Source organism: Cololabis saira, chromosome 14 (genome assembly GCF_033807715.1).
Source record: "Cololabis saira isolate AMF1-May2022 chromosome 14, fColSai1.1, whole genome shotgun sequence".
In the NCBI taxonomy this organism is placed as follows: Eukaryota; Metazoa; Chordata; class Actinopteri; order Beloniformes; family Belonidae; genus Cololabis; species Cololabis saira.
The window spans coordinates 21171986-21188273 of NC_084600.1; the positions used below are offsets into that span (position 1 = coordinate 21171986).

The 16288-nt window shown below is 39.5% G+C and overlaps 1 protein-coding gene across 1 annotated transcript; it reads right to left on the bottom strand.

The window, feature by feature from the left end:
* Positions 1 to 272: 272 nt before the first annotated feature.
* On the bottom strand, positions 273 to 15525 carry gusb (glucuronidase, beta). The gene is made up of 12 exons (XM_061740117.1): positions 15248 to 15525; positions 13779 to 13964; positions 13495 to 13676; positions 12206 to 12348; positions 11751 to 11932; positions 9986 to 10129; positions 9644 to 9822; positions 7417 to 7563; positions 6773 to 6857; positions 3793 to 3969; positions 3484 to 3619; positions 273 to 2782 (listed from the first exon to the last, which is right to left on the bottom strand). Exons 1-12 carry the CDS (start codon positions 15461 to 15463, stop codon positions 2631 to 2633), a joined length of 1929 nt encoding a protein of 642 aa, XP_061596101.1. The 5' UTR covers positions 15464 to 15525; the 3' UTR covers positions 273 to 2630.
* Between the last annotated feature and the right edge of the window lie 763 nt (positions 15526 to 16288).

The window sequence follows — 16288 nt, forward strand, 5'->3', positions numbered from 1 at the left end:
TGTAATTACTTTGGAAAACTCTTTGATGGAAAAGGAACATGTTTTTTCTACAGAACTTTGGGAACACTGCTAAATTTCAAAAATTCAAAAAAGAAAAAAAAGTAATTGGTTAAACCCATACAGATGAAGCAAGTTTCTTGAAGTGTTGAAAGAGTGATTGATGACACATTCATCTCTAGTTATGTAACTTAGTTATTGCATTAAAGGCAGCTGTTACCAAAGAGCAAATAATTGAAAAGAAAAGGGCTTAAAATGACTTTTCTGATGTTTTGTCACATTTTATTCAAAATGTTACGGTCACTATCATTTCACTCTATATCAGAAAAGGTTAGTCATGTGATCAGGGTGCAGGTGGATCGCTTGTAGCAAAAAGTCTGATTACGCTCACAACAACATCAACAATCTCAATGTCTCAATCCCAACTCATGTTAACACTCTTCAGATGTTTGTGGCCTGTTGAAAACATTCACTTAGACTTGAGGAAAGTCTTCAAAATACAAATGAACTTTGACAAAAACACGGGGCAAAAAATACAATAAGCACCATTTATAAAGTCTTTCAAAATGTATTTTCTGTTGATTTTCACAAAAAAATTACAAAACTTTGGTCATGAGATACAGTTCTGATACTGAGGCTAACATTACACATACAAAACATTTTATTGTTCAGTATATAAAAAAAAAGCTAAAACATGATCCGAGCGGCTGTACAATAGGCATTTCTGATTTTATCATATTCAAGTTAACAGACATTCAAAAACAGCATACATTTTTTTTAAAGATTTTGTGGCTCTAGTGGCCTTTATTCAAGGTTTAGACAGGAAGGGGGTAGAGAGAGAGAATGGGGACGACATGCAGCAAAGGCCCGCAGGCCGGGACTCCAACCTGCGACTGTTACAGAAGGACTGCAGCCTCAGTACATGGGCTGCTTGCGTTAACCACTGTGCCACCCAGCGGCCCAAAAAAAACATTAATAATACATTTATTTTTTTTATTTATATAGCGCTTTATTAATTTAAGAAAACGGTGTACATGGCAAGAGAAATGACTCCTGTGCATTTGTCATGCCATGTGCTCTTGTGAAAGATTTGAAAACTAAACACTTTCATCCATCCAGTCATTTTCTATACCGGTTTAATCCTGGACAGGTCGCCAGTCTTCACTTCAGTCTGTTCTGAGGACAGCGTACATGACAGTCATGTATTTTACTGTACAATGCAACTCGCAGCAGTAATCAGTTTTATTGGCATCAGAAACTGCCAATATATTTAACAAAGTGTTGCATATCGCCTTATAAAGTTATAGTGTCGGCGATTTAATTCTTGTAGTCCGAGTACAGTACATTCAAAGATTTTCAGGAAAACATTCATGTTAAAGTTTCTTTAACATGAGAACTGTTGTGTTTTAGAGTTTTTATGTTCATGTAATTGGGACTCTGTGACGTAGCTGTGTAGGTTTTTATGTGAACAAAAGCCAATCCCGTCTCCAAGACTGTAGTTGTTACATCTACTGCGTTTAGCTTTGGAGAAGTTCATGTCAGCTGTGTGTCTGACAGCACTAGTGCAGATCTGCAAAGCTTCACTCTTAAATTGTTGAGTGAGGATTATTGTGATGAAGAACTGGCTGCATGACGACACCAGATGTTGGAAGGGATGGAGACCAGCTCAGGGTTTTCTGGGTCTATATGTGCAGACAGTGACGGAAGAGAAATACACTCTCCATCAGCTCTAATGTTTTACCTATACTGTAATGTTTTTGTTTTTAAACTTGTCTCTGTCAATTCTTTGCTGTTACACTCAAAAGGTTCCTGCTCTGCTTCTCTCCAAATCTGTTATTTTATTCTGTTATACTTAAAACATGCAGCTTGTATAAATGTCCCCCTCTACCATTACAGGTGAGTGACAGGGCTGAGAGACTGCTGTAGCAAGTTAATGCCGACTCCCCTGCCATCACGGTCACCAGCCTGACAGCATCTTCAGCCGGTGATGTCTCGATAGTGCAAGTTACAACATGTTGGTGCTAAATCCAGAGAGCACACCTACAGGTGTGAGCAGTCTGCCTGGTCCGTTAGTGTGGTTCGTTTGAGATAGTCGGAGATCTGTCAGTCACCATACAAGAGCAGAGAACAATGATCTTTCTTGATCGTCAAACCTACCGGTAATCTTATACAGTCGGTTGTTTTAATCATCTATTTCTACTTTACTCAGACGTTGAAGTTCAGACAACTACACAAAGTAGTGCCATCACTAAACCAAGCTGATCCTAACCAGTTTGAGGTTTGTTTAATGTTCTGAAATAAAAAAAAAATAAAAATAAAGGCAAAAACCTGTATGAAGAATCAACAACAGAAGTAAGTTGCATCAGAGGTCTGAAAAAATATCCCATAGTGACACTGATCGGCTCCAGATTGAGGCAGTCAGTCTGTGAAAAACCGTATTTATAATTATATTCAACTCTGAATTAGAACTCTAATAAAAACTAATTCTGGCACAGTATATGGATGTAGGAAGATGTTCTTCTTTCTGATTCACGATGATTTGACATGAAGCGTATCAGAAGAAATATTCATCTGATTTTCTTCTGAGCTTGACCTCATCCTGGAAGGCGTACCTGGACCCTGGTGTCAGAGTGTCAGAGGGGACAGGGGTACTTGGTCCAGATAGGGAGCATGCCCGTTTCATTAGCCAGTCTCCAGTACCTCTCCTTCAAGATAAATGCGGCTTCTTTGGGTTGCCTTTGGCGGGTGAAAACACCCTTCTTGTTCCCCACCACACGGGTGATCCCTGCAAACACAAGACAGGTAACAAAGAGAAAGGCCTTTCTTAAATAATAATGATCAGTGTGCCATATATGGCTGAAAAAAAAAACGAAAAAAGGAAATCTGTATCAACTAGAAAAAATTGCAATTGTTATGTCGATACTAATGATAACAATATGCAAATTGAATACAGTTAATCTTATTTCATATTAAAGCATTGATTTCAGATACAGTACAGACCAAAAGTTGGACACACCTTCTCATTCAAACAAATGGGGAAGTGTGTCAAGACTTTTGGTCTGTACTGTGTGTAAACTCAAGACTCTACATGTCTGAGTAAAGTAAGTTGAATAAGGAATACAATAATCCGTGCATTCATGGATATGAGTGAAAAAATGGTTAGATCATCTTAGTTTCGCACTATTTTAACAAATACACAAATCAACTTAATGTTTTTATATTGGATAAATCTGTATTTGTTGAAACAAGTGTGTTCACATAAAGGGATTAATGTTAGGAGCTAGAAAACAAGGGAATCATTCTTCACAAAAAGCCCTTAGCCAACACTTCATTCAGCAGGTAGATGTGATCTCCAAGAGATTAAGAAGATTAAAAAGCATATATATGCTTTAGGTTTTACCAAACTTGGTATTAACCATTAATATATATGAAGACCAGGTTTATATATATGTATAAAAAAAAAAAAGTGATCTCCGGGTGCAGTACCTTGTACAGTCATGAAGTCAGCGAAGTTCCAGATGAGTTCACCGATGACGTACTGCTTCCTCTTCTGGTCAAACACGCTGTGGTAGCTCTGCAGGACCAACTTCTGGTACTCCTCAGTAAACATCATGGGCGGATCCTGAAGAGTGAAAACATGCTTGTTACCATGAGTGACCGCATGACTTTGGGATGGTGTGTCGTGTGTAGTCCGACATCAAAAAATAACGGTGAAGTAAAATCCTTAATTTACTGCAGCTTCAGAAACTAAATGAGTGCAACAGCTTGTGGATGTGCATGTGTGTGAATCCTCACACTGTGAACCCCCGACACTGCATCTGCCCCGTACTCGCTCTGGATGATGGGCTTCTTGTATTTTCCGTACCAGTTCTCAAACTGGGTGTTGAGCTGGATCGGGATGACCTCCAAATGGCCTGGATCATGATACCAGGAGAAGTAGCTGTTTACACAGATCACATCCACATAGGGAGCCTGGGGATGAGACCAATGAGAAAGAAAAACTTGAGACTGCATCTGAGTCAACCAACAAACCTGAGTCAATGTCTATGTGTAAAAAAAAAAAAATGAATAAAATTAAAAATGATCTGCTTGTAATGGGCCCTGGTTGTGCTTCCTTGCTGTATGAACCCAGTTTCAACCAATATTTACTTGTCGGACAGACCCGGCCTCACTTTTATTTCTAAAAGACTCTCCCATTCAAGAAAGGGAGTCTTGAGGTGTTCTCCATCATCTCCTCATTACAAACTTTGACCTTTTTAGTCTTTTTTTCCCCATTTCCTTTCCTCTGTTGCAGGGAACATTTTATAGATTAATTTGTTAATTATTGTACAGATATAGACCAATTCTGGTGATTGTAATAATTTGTTCATATTGTATAAATATCAAATATATGTGTTTAAAATTACAACAAATGCCAAGATGCATTTATCATGAATCAAATGAATAATGAATGTACAAGTCTACACTGCTTTACAAAGTAGTGGCTGCAGAAGAATAAATCCCTTTAACTAGCTACAGTCTGAAAAATACTCCTACATGCACGTGAATGTGATTTCAAGAATCTCAGGCATGGAAACAACGTAACTTGACATTGGGTCAACAAACGTTCAGAACGCCAACAGATGAAGGTCTGCAGGATACCGCAATAACTGGAGTTCTGTTCCCTCAGTGAGTCACTTGAGGCCACAGCTCTGATATACAATCTGGATTTGGTTGAAGTAGGGAAATTGTGTAAAATGTAAATAAAAACAAAATACAACGATTTGAAAATCCTTCTCAACCTATATTCAATTGAATACACTACAAAGACAACATATTTAATGTTCAAACTGATAAACTTAATTGTTTTTTTCCAAATAATAATTAACGTAGAATTTCATGGCTGCAACACGTCCAGTAGAAGTTGGGAAAGGTGGCAAAAATACTGAGAAAGCTGAGAAAAGCTCATCAAACACCTATTTGGAACATCCCACATGTGATCAGGCTAATTGGGAACAGGTGGGTTCCATGATTGGGTATAAAAGGAGCCTCCCCAAACATGCTCAGTCATTCACAACTACGGATGGGGCGAGGGTCACCACTTTGTCCACAACTGCGTGAGAAAATAGTTGAACAGTTTAAGAACAACATTTCTCAAAGCAAAATTGTTGAAGAAATGGCATAAATTGCGCCAAAATTACACGATTAATTCAAATTGGCCGACTTCCTGTTAGGTTTCGGCATGGCGCCAAGAGACTTTTCTTTAAGTTGCGACATGATACAGGTGTGTACCGATTTTGGTGCATGTACGTCAAACCGTATTGTGGGGCTTGAGGCACAAACTTTTCTAGGGGGCGCTGTTGAGCCATTAGGCCACGCCAATTAATGCAAACCATTAAATATCACATTTTTCGCCAGGCCTGGCTTGCGTGCAAAATTTGGTGACTTTTGGGGCACGTTTAGGGGGGCAAAAAGGCCCTCATTTCGTCGGAAGAAAATTAAAAACGAGGAAAACCAGAAAAAAAACATCTCCTACAGATACAATAGGGCCTTCGCACTATCAGTACTCGGGCACTAATAATGGGCCAGTAATGGGCCTTGGTGTTTGGCAGATACAACCTCAGAGCCAAAACAAACATGTAGCCAAAAAGAAGAAAACTTTCTTTTATTTTTCAACCAGTTTGATTTAGATTTGCTGCTGTGCTTCGTTGCTGTATGAACCAGTTTAAACCAACATTTATTCGTTGGACAGATCCGCCCTCATTTTTGTTGCTAAAATACTTGAGCGTACAGAGGAGGTCATGGTTGATGCAATGACAGCGAGGAGCCCAGGACCCGTGGCTGCCAACCATCCCTGAATCACCACACACACCGGTCAGTAGATGAGGTGTTTCTGCTGTGTTTGGAATTAATCCAAATCATCCAAAACACTAAGGCCACACAGTTCTTCGGTGTCATCTTTCCATAGGACCGAAGTCTTGTGGTTGACTCAGATACAGTTATGCAAACCTCTGTCGTGCTTTCTTGTTCTTTTTAGTCAAAAGAGCCTAAAGCAATTCTTCCAAGCACACCATACTAGTTCAATGTGCGATGACTTGGACTTTAAACACCTTACATGCTCAGCCAGGCATCCAAGCTGATATGGAGCTGTTTTTTTTCTTCTTATCGCTTGATTTCTTGGAATACTGCATTGCCCTGACCTCCAGGTAAATTTGAGAGGACGTCTCCTCCTACAAATATTGCCAACCGATTTAAATACTTTCCACTTGTGAATAATCCTTCTACCTGCAGAACAATGAACTCCCAAATCTTTGTAAATGGTTTTATAATCTTTTACAAATTTATATGCAAGAACAATTGCTTCTCTAAGACCACTGCTGATGTCTACCTGTCTTGGCATTGTGTTAAAACCCACCTAAATGCTCCAGACCAGCAAAGTGCTAAGGCATCTGCATCTTGCTGATGTTCAAGTCATCAAAAACGAATGATTAGCAGCACCTGGCTGTAACTAAACAAATCCTACGGAACCAGTAAGGGGGCACTCTTAGTGTTGCCCATATTATTATTTATCCTCTTTAAGTGTAAATTTATTTCAAATTAATAATGGCATTGTGGAAAAAAAAAAAACTGACATTATAGTTTCCTTATACGAAGACCCACTTAGATGGTTGTTATTAAATCTATATATAAAAAAAACGCAAAATATTAAAGAGGGGGTACTAACTTTTCTATGGCTATATGTAAGTTCCCACATAAACATACAGTTTTTATCAAAATGAAGGTCACAGAGACTTACTCCTTTATCCCTTGCATAGTTACTGTCTGTGATGTAAGTGACGGGACGGGTCGGGTCCAGAGCTTTGGTATGAGCTATCAGGGTCCTGAAAGAAAAATAAAACATAAAGTAGGTGACTATCTGGAAAGTAAGGACTGATGGCGTTAGTTAGTATATCAGACTTTACATTATTGCTGACAAACAAGGAATCACCTGAAACGTTGGCGTGACAAAGGGCACATTTGTGCAAGCAGATGTCAGTCGTTCTTCCTACATACCACGTTACTAGACAGGTTGTGTTTTTTTTTTTAGTTGCTGTGTTCGTCTGTCTGAAGCCTCAGGCTGTTACTCCAGCTGTTGAGGACAACGTCTTGACTCGTCTTTCTGCATTCCTTGTACCAAGTGAAGGAAGAGACTGAGAAACCAGCCAGTATCTGATCACCAGGTGCACTCGCATTTAACAAAAGTTTGGGAAACAGAGCGGTGTGTTACGGCTGCTCTGTTGCTTTTATATCTAGAACAGCAGCGAGCAAAAAATAATACATTTTTTAAAAGCTGGCTTGTATTACTGTTTATTTCTGTAGTTCTAAAAATTGACGAATAGATCTAATCAGTGCTTCACATCTTCAAAAAAATTAAAAAATCAAAAAATCACTGGTGCTTACTTGAAATAAACTTCAGCAGGTGGCATCTCTGCGGCAGGCTCATTGGCGACGGACCACATGACCACAGAGGGATGGTTCTTGTCCCTGCCCACAAGCTCGTCCATGACAACCAAGTGATGGGCCAGAGAGGCGTTTCCGAAACTGCGACTGTTTATTTGTAAAGTACAAAAGACACAAGACACAGTGAGCTGGAACAATGACAAATGACATCCTGCTTTTGAGACTTAGGTGGCCCCCGACGAAGTGACAGCATTGCTTTTCCAAAAACATTTTGAGTTGGAAGTCCATCCATCTAGCATGCATCAGAATTTAATAAAAAAAAAAAAAAAGAAAAAAAATACAGGTATAGCATCAGTTTAATGGGTGGGAACCTATCCCAGCTATCATCAGGTGGGAGGTGGAGTACACCCTGGACCAGGTCAAACAAACCTGCTCAACCTTGATCCTACATAGTAGTTGTCACAAGGTTTATTTTGAATGACTAGTTTCTGGACTCATTGAATGCATCACCATCCTGTAATAGTTTTTCCCGCGGCCGAACGAGACTCACGTTTCTGTTTCATCAATGTTTATGCAATTAAAACATAAACTTCATCAGAATCATAAACGGTATGAAGAGTGGAATGAGTGTAACTGACGGCCTCTCTCATCTGATCCGGCCGGACAACCGGGGGAGATTAAGGATTTAAATCAGTTGCTTTATACAGTCCTTCAGAGGTCACCAGATTGGATTAAATTCCCCCGCCTCTTTTACAGAAGTAAAGAATTATACTACAAAAATACACATTTACTGCAAAAACAATAATAACAGCGGAGACTCCCAACACTTTGACATGCACAGGTCAAAATCTTACTTTGACTACCTTTGAGCAATTTAGACGTGTTACGGCAACTGTGATCTTTGGCGCCCCCCTCAGGGGGGTGGACTCACTATAAAAACCACTGAGTACTACAAGAAGCAAATTCCTTATTTCTAACATTTGATATGATGAATAATTTATCTGTTAAAAAGAGGGTTTACATGAATGGAAATGATTACCGTCCATGTTTATTTACTTGTTAGACAGTGTTCTCACTGTTTTGGAATAACAAAGCTTCACTATTACTCTGCCCCACAGAAAAAAACAGCTCATATCATTAAAGCTACATATTGCTATGACATTTACGTGCAAAGGTAATCCTTTGACATCATGAAATATAACATTTTTCTCCAATCATAAACATTAATTCCCATTCCAAGGCTCAGTTGCGAAGCAGCCTGAGTGTTTGGCTGTGAAGTGACAGGATATGCAGCGACTGCAGCGCTCTTTACAGAGCACTCAATGGTCACTACATAAGTGATCAGTTAGGCTTTATCTGTACACGATCAATGATAAAATCGACAGTACACACAAAATGACATAGCAAATGGTGTTGTTCTGCCGGTGAGCTTGTGTCACAGTCCCCTACATGAACTCCCCTTTAAAGGACTAAGGAGTAGTGAACAAGTGGCTGATTTCGGACTCGTGAAACTATTTCATGTAGATAATATTTCAACATTTGAATTTGTCCTTTTAGTCTCCTAGAATTTTTCTAAATTTATGGTAGTAGCTCTGTGAGTCTCTTCTAAAATCAAGACTGCTAATCAATAATCGGATTATTAGTGGGTGGATCAAGCCAACCCGCATGTGGGTGTTGATATCTGGTTTGAAAAGATAATAGAGCTTTGTTTTAGGATGCAAAACAACATATAACATAACATAATCTTCTTTCAGACTTTTTGATACGGCCTTGACATGACAGGGGTTTAGATTGGGATTACGGGCTGCGTCAGGCAACACTGAAACCTTTTTGAAACAACATAACAAATCTGGACAGCGTATATAGAAGCTGAACAACAAAAACATGCAGCGTCCAGACAAACAGAGCAGTCTGGTTACGTTTTGGCCAGCGGTGCCTCAACCGTGTACTCAAACTGGAACCATAGCTGCACAAAGAGGGATGCAGCAAGGGAAAGGAGAAGCAGAGGAAATGCTGGGTGTGTCCTGTGTGAAGCAAACCAGCTAACACACTGCATAAACGTGCACTGTGGCAACCAGTGTGTTCATTTTTAATCTCTTAGCTCATGAATCATCCCTTTATCATGCATGACGTCATAGGCAGTTTCAGACTCTGTATCTTGCGGTGAGCTCATAAAATGGCTCGGCTGTGCTGAAACTGTCAAAGACGCGTGAGTGACGGCACTTACATGTCTTTGATGCCGACTCCAGGGCACTCGTCTATCACCACGATGCCATGGCGGTCGCACATCTGCAGGATCTCCTCGGCGTAGGGGTAGTGACTGGTGCGGAACGAGTTGGCCCCCAACCACTTCAGTAGATTAAAGTCCTTGACGATTAGGGGCCAGTCAAAACCTTTACCTCGGATCTACAACACCAGATAAAAAGAAAAATGAGAGGTGAGCAGGCTGTTGTGCTTTTGAATCAATGCTTATGTTTTTTTTTTTATTGGTAAAAGGTTTCATTAATCAGAAATGGTCTTTCCTCTGCGTGACTCTAATAACTGATGTTATCCCTAAAGTGGTACTCACATCAGAGTCCTCGTGCTTATTGACTCCATGGAAATAGAAGGGTTTATTATTGATGAGGAACTGGGTGCTGGTGACGCTGATCGTGCGGATCCCAACCGGCAGAGTATAAACATCCTCATTCTCATCGGCCGACGATAATCGAACCTAAATGTTAAAATGCAGATGTTAGGAACAGGAGTGGCTGGCTTTCTCCAAGGATGTGATCTCACAGAGCACACACACTTCCTGCCAAAGGTTTACACACACAAGCTCATCCAGAGTTCATCTGTTCCAACATTTTCACAGGTTGTTTAAATTTTTTCACAAAAAAGAAAACCAAGTGCTTTAACTTCAGAAATGGAAAAGACTTGAGTATTTATATGTCTGCACAATGTCAGCTATCGCCTTCTTAAACAGCACCAACAGGCTGGAGGTCACCAGATAAAGCATGCTGACCAAACATTTGATTACAGAGCTGAGGTTTCATTACTCTATTCATCTTAGTCTTGAATGCATTCAATTCAGTCGACCGCCATACTGCTCCTAATGATTATTTGTATTTTCCGAGGCTGCCTGCTTTATTAGTCCCACTTACATGGTGTCAGAGTTTATGACTCACATTTGAAAACTTAAAGGGGACCTAGGGCTGGGCGATATGGACCAAAAGTCATATCTCGATATTTTCTAGCTGAATGGCGATACTCGATATATATCTCGATATTTTTTCTGTGCCATAATTGGGGTTTCCCCCAAAGCATTATAGCATAGCATCTCTGTTAGCATCTCCGTTAGCATCTCTGTTAGCATCTCTGTTAGCTTCATTTTTTCTGATCAAACCCTTAAAAAAACAGTCAGTTTTAATACAAAGCCTCGTGCCAAATGTCACACAGGTTCCTTTATTAACAGAGGTCTGCACAATATCAACATGTATAAAACAAATGAAATAAAAATAAACTGCTGCATATATAGAATAAAAATGCTTCTTGAATAAAATAAAACAAATATCCCTTTCCTGCATAACAATTAAATTAAAATACACTGTAATTAATACAATGTAGACAGTAAAAGGCATACTTTTCCACTGAGGTTGACAGTTGTGCAAATAACAAAACATTTGTGCAAATCTCAAATAAAACATTCAAGTCAATTTGTCACAAAATAAGCTATATCAAAATCATAAAAAAAAATAAAAATTTATTTTTTTTTACATCGATATAAACGATATTGTCTCGTACCATATATCGATATATATTAAAATCTCGATATATCGCCCAGCCCTAAGGGGACCTATTATGAAAAACACGTTTTCTCTTGCTTTAACATATATAAAGTGGTCTCCCCTCAGCCTGCCGACTCAGAGAAGGAGGAAAGCAACCAAATTCTGCAGTGTCTGTACAGGATGAGCCATCCAGTGTGATGTGACTTCTACGAGCCGTTCAGACTCTGCTCCCATCGTTACGTAAAGACAGGAGCGATGCGTGAAACCAAACCCACAACTAACTCCGCCGGCCGGAGCTTCCACCATTTTCTACATGTCATTCAGGCAGCCAATCAGCACAGAGCCTCATTATCATAGCCCCGCCCACTCAGAATCCCACATAGATAATGAGGTTAGAGAATGGGAAGATAAAGACATGGCTCAGAGGCTGAATTTCTAATTTATTTAGCAAAAAAAATCAAAAGCTTCTTTTTAAGACATTCAAGGCCTGTTTAAAATAGGTATTAGATGCCATAATAGGTCCCCTTTAAGGTTGAAATTGTCTCGCCTGCAGTCGAGCGGTCTTACCTCCAGAGAGTAAAGATAACCTGGATTCTCGTGCATCAGAAACGGCCACCACAGCTTAACATCGACCACTTTGAGCTGTCCTGATGACCCGTTGGAGGAAGCCACACAGTGGCCTTGTTTGTCCATCAAAGTGACCTTCACAGCAGCTGTACCTTGGACTGACACTTTGTATTTAACAAGTCCTAAAAATCATAGGAAAGTGCATGAATACGTAATAAGTTTGCTGTGAATGTATGTTTTGGAAGCGCTTGTGAATGAACATTGTTTTGTTTTAAAGATGTTTAAATACTCTATAAAGATCTGATGTAACACCGAAGCTGATTTTTATGCAACTTGACAGAAAAGGGAATCAGATACAAAACAGAATTCAAATTTGGATGAAGATCTATATATCTATAAACTGACATGACATGAAAGAGTGAACTGTTCGCTTTGGCGGAGGACTATAACTTTACCAGTGTTATCCAAGAAGTCTGTCACCACCGTGATGTCATCCACATATGCTTTAGGAGTGGTATAGAGCAGTACAGGACGGTGTATCCCCGCATAGTTGAAGAAATCAAAGTTGATGTTTTGCACAAAAAACCCTTCAGGATACCTGTAGACCAATAACATCCTGCTCATTAGCTGTCACATCCAAACTCAAACATCTCTGAGCATTTAAGGAAGTTATTAAACACCCACACTGGAGTGGAAGCCTCAGTGGGGGTTAAAGCAAAGAGAGGAAGTATAGTAAAAATACAGTTGAGGTTAAAAGAGGTAAAAGAAGCTGGAAATATTTAAGTGCCATGCATACTGGAAGCAACACCAGTCTTTTTCTCCTTTTAGCATCGGACTAATTTTACATGGAGACCAGTGATCATATGTATTAATTACGACGGACGTCTGCGATATTAAACTAGTATTAATGTCAGGAACATCTCAGGAATTCAGTGATTTGCAGACAAGAACATTCTTTTGCTTTCTCCCTTCTTCCCGGCATAATCATGGCAGCTGCATGCCACCTAGTGATATCTTATATAATGGCACATATCCACCGTACATAGTCTACTGATACGATACTTTTATCAGCGTTACGCTTCACATGGAGACCTATAAAAGGCATGATGGATGACGTGTAGCAGAATGCCATAAAAACAACTTTCTATCCAGCATCGAGTTCAAACCCTTGTCTGACCGCACGAAGCATTTAGGCTGCAACAAAAGCTCCAGTTACAGCAGACATTGTGTTCACTGTTACCATGGCAACTAAATGGGCCTTGTCATTTTCAGGTTCTGTCATTAAAGTGTGTGTGATCAGGCACTTCAAGTCAATATTCAAAATGTATATTGATCAAATGACAACTGTTTAAAATAATAACAGCAAACTATAGTAAAAATCACACTTTGCTCATCACGTGCAAAACAATTATATCTGGGTGTAAATTTTGGACCTCTGCAAGTCTCAAAATAAAACTTATAAAAAAACACTTAAAGTATAGTCTGAGATCTGAAGCTGTTAGTTCAAATGCATGCGCAGAAAGCAGCTGAATTTATTTAAACTTTAAAAGGATGTATAATAAAGGAAACGCCACAGTCAAAACAAAGGAAAGTGGCTGAGAGGTCCGTGTGCATGTGTAAGATGTAGAAAATAGGAACTGTTAAATTACAAAACAAACAGCAGTTTCCAAAGATAATCAAAACGAGGACTGAAGCTGAGCTTCCTTATCAACCAGTGGATTTAAACTCTAGAGAAGGAGGTTACCTTGTGCGGTCGTTCATGAACTGAATGGTCCCTGGGGGAAGAGTCTGCAGCGTCAGAGTGTTGTTGACAGCGATGGTGATCCTGCACGGCATGGCGGGCTCCTTCCTCAGGAAACTGCCAATCTCAGCCTCAAAAGGAAGATGACCACCTTCATGTTCTGTCACTTTAACTCCATTCAGCCACTGTAAAAAAAAAAAATCACATCATTCTCTGATCATCACTTTATTGTTTCTTTTATTTGATCTCTGACTTAAATGACTTGTGGAAATGAAAATTAAACTGACCACTACTGAATGATAGTGGGCACTTCCCACTCTGAGAACCACTCGTGTGCCCTTGTCCGTGATCCAGCGGGTCGGCACCACCACCTCCCGCTCGTACCACACCCAGCCGACGAAATCTCTCAATGTGGGGTCCTGCGTGATGTCGTTGTAGCTGGCAGGAACTGGCATGTCGATCACAGGACCCGTCTAGAGATCACAAAATAAATCAGACCGGCCTGAACTGACTACTTTGGAAATAACTGCCTGTGTTGTGGCTGACCAGTGGTGGACAGTAACGGAGTACATTTACTTGAGTACTGCACTTAAGTACATATCCAGAGGATTTGTACTTTACTTGAGTATTAGATTTCTTTGGTACTTATTACTCTTACTTGAATACATTTCCAAGACAAATATTTTTACTTTTACTCGAGTAAATTTCTAGGAAGGCTGAAAAGTACTCGTTACTTTCAGGTCTGCTGTTTTTTCTTCTTCCCTAAAATCCTATTGGACACAAGCTGTTTTTGTCAAAGGAGGAGACCTATCACAGTGCACGCTCTCCACTGGGATGTACGTAAAGCGGAAATACGTCAAGCCTCCTCAAAACGATACCGCCAAAGTAGCCTGCGTTTGTCAGGTTCATTTGGTTTCAGTTCATGATTGTTAATAAACTCTGCATCATCTGCTGTCCTCTTATGATCCCATTCATTTGATTTGTTTTTGGTGTTTCTGCAGGTTTTATATAACATTGTGGTTCTAAAAGCAGCACATCAGTGCAGCTGGTTTTAAAGAGTTAATTCTCAGAAACAATAGTTAAAAGATCCTTAAATTAATTTAGAAAAAATATAGTAATTTACTGATGTGGAAAATAAGAAATTTACTCTTACTCTTACTTTTACTTAAAGTAAATTTAAAAGCATTTACTTTTGGATACTTAAGTACCTTTAAAAGCAAGTACTTTTCTACTCTTACTCGAGTAATATTTTGACTGAGCACTTTTACTTGTAACGGAGTAAATTTGACCAGTAGTATTTGTACCCCTACTCAAGTACTGGGGTCGAGTACTCTGTCCCCCTCTGTGGCTGACCTTCATATTATTGATCTAAAGAAACAGATCTCAAACTTGGGTCTGAATGCCACAAGATAACAAAGACCTTTTATTTGCTCTATTCCTGTGAACATGTTCAAATCCATGTAAAGATGAAAACACAAAGACACAAGGAGATAGGAGTCTCCATTTCAGGTTTGATATCATAAATCACAACTTTTAAGAGTCACTCTTTGCAATAGTGGGTACATTTTAAAATTATATGATTAAGCAGTAAGTTTAAGTGCATTTAAATGTACTTGATGGTAGCTTGAATCTACTGTGGCAGGTTAAGGAAATTCAGTACCATGTATTTCGGCTTGTATGGACTATATGAAGTTTTTTTTTGTTTTTTTAAGCCGTTTAATTTCGTAAGAGCGGCTGTTTGCAACAGTCCACTGACCTCTGCCAGGCGACTTTTGTACCAAGCCTGGTCGAAGCCCTGGTTCCGGTTCGGGGACCGGTCGGCCCTGAACACCCACAGCCCATCCAGCCGCTTCACCTCTCTGGAGGCGGACTCGCGGGGGAACAGCATGCCGGTGCTGAGCGGTAACACCGCGGCAAAGCCGGCAAAGAGCCAGAAAACACGGAGGACGAGAAGCCTGGCAACCGGACGCATTTTCTTCCACTTCTCTGCTGCAAACTCCTGCGAAACATGCGCGGTTTCCTGCTCCAAGTCACGTGATTTGGTCCGGAATCACGTGACTGCACTGTCAGGGTTCTGCTGTGCTGCGTTCAGGTGCTACCGGTAGTTTCTTAAAAATGAAAAAACTTTGAAATAAAAATTGTATAAAGTGTAAAAATATATGAAGTTATACCTTTTTTATCGCATTGAATATTAATTAATTCATTAATTAAGTCAAATTTTATTGTAGTCAGAAGAAAGATTGAAAACCCCGTGGTCAGGGGCGAAAATCCCGTTTCATAGTTGGGGGGGGACAATAAACAGTAACATTTTAGAGAATAAATCCAGGGGGGGGACAAGGAATAAAAGTTTTAGCCTTCCTTTAATACAGTATTTTGACATTTTCAACTCTATCTCGCAAACAGGCAGAAGACCTTTCTTAGAGTAATACAAAACAATGGTATTAGGTGGAAGGTGGCAATAATACAGCACATCTGACATAATACACTGCAAAAACCCAAAATCTTAACAAGAATATTTGTCTTATTTCTAGTTAAAATGTCTCATTTTTAGTAAAAAAAAATCTCATTACACTTAAAACAAGACTCATCACTGGAAAAAAACAACAATTTTCACCTGTTTCAAGTAGATTTTCACTTAAAATAAGTAGAAAAATCTGCCAGTGGAACAAGATTGTTTTGCTTATAAGATAAATCTTGTCGCACTGGCAGATTTTTCTACTTATTTCAAGTGAAAATTTACTTGAAACAGGTGAAAGTTGTCAAATAACAAGTTATTTTTCTGGTGATGACTCTTGTT

Excerpts from the sequence above, each read along its gene's own strand:
- gusb (XM_061740117.1), bottom strand. The coding sequence starts at position 15,463 with ATGCGTCCGGTTGCCAGGCTTCTCGTCCTCCGTGTTTTCTGGCTCTTT. Across the intron at positions 13,965-15,247 it reads ACAAAAGTCGCCTGGCAGAG|ACGGGTCCTGTGATCGACAT; the intron begins GTCAGTGGACTG and ends TGTGATCTCTAG. Across the intron at positions 9,823-9,985 it reads ATAAGCACGAGGACTCTGAT|ATCCGAGGTAAAGGTTTTGA; the intron begins GTGAGTACCACT and ends CTGGTGTTGTAG.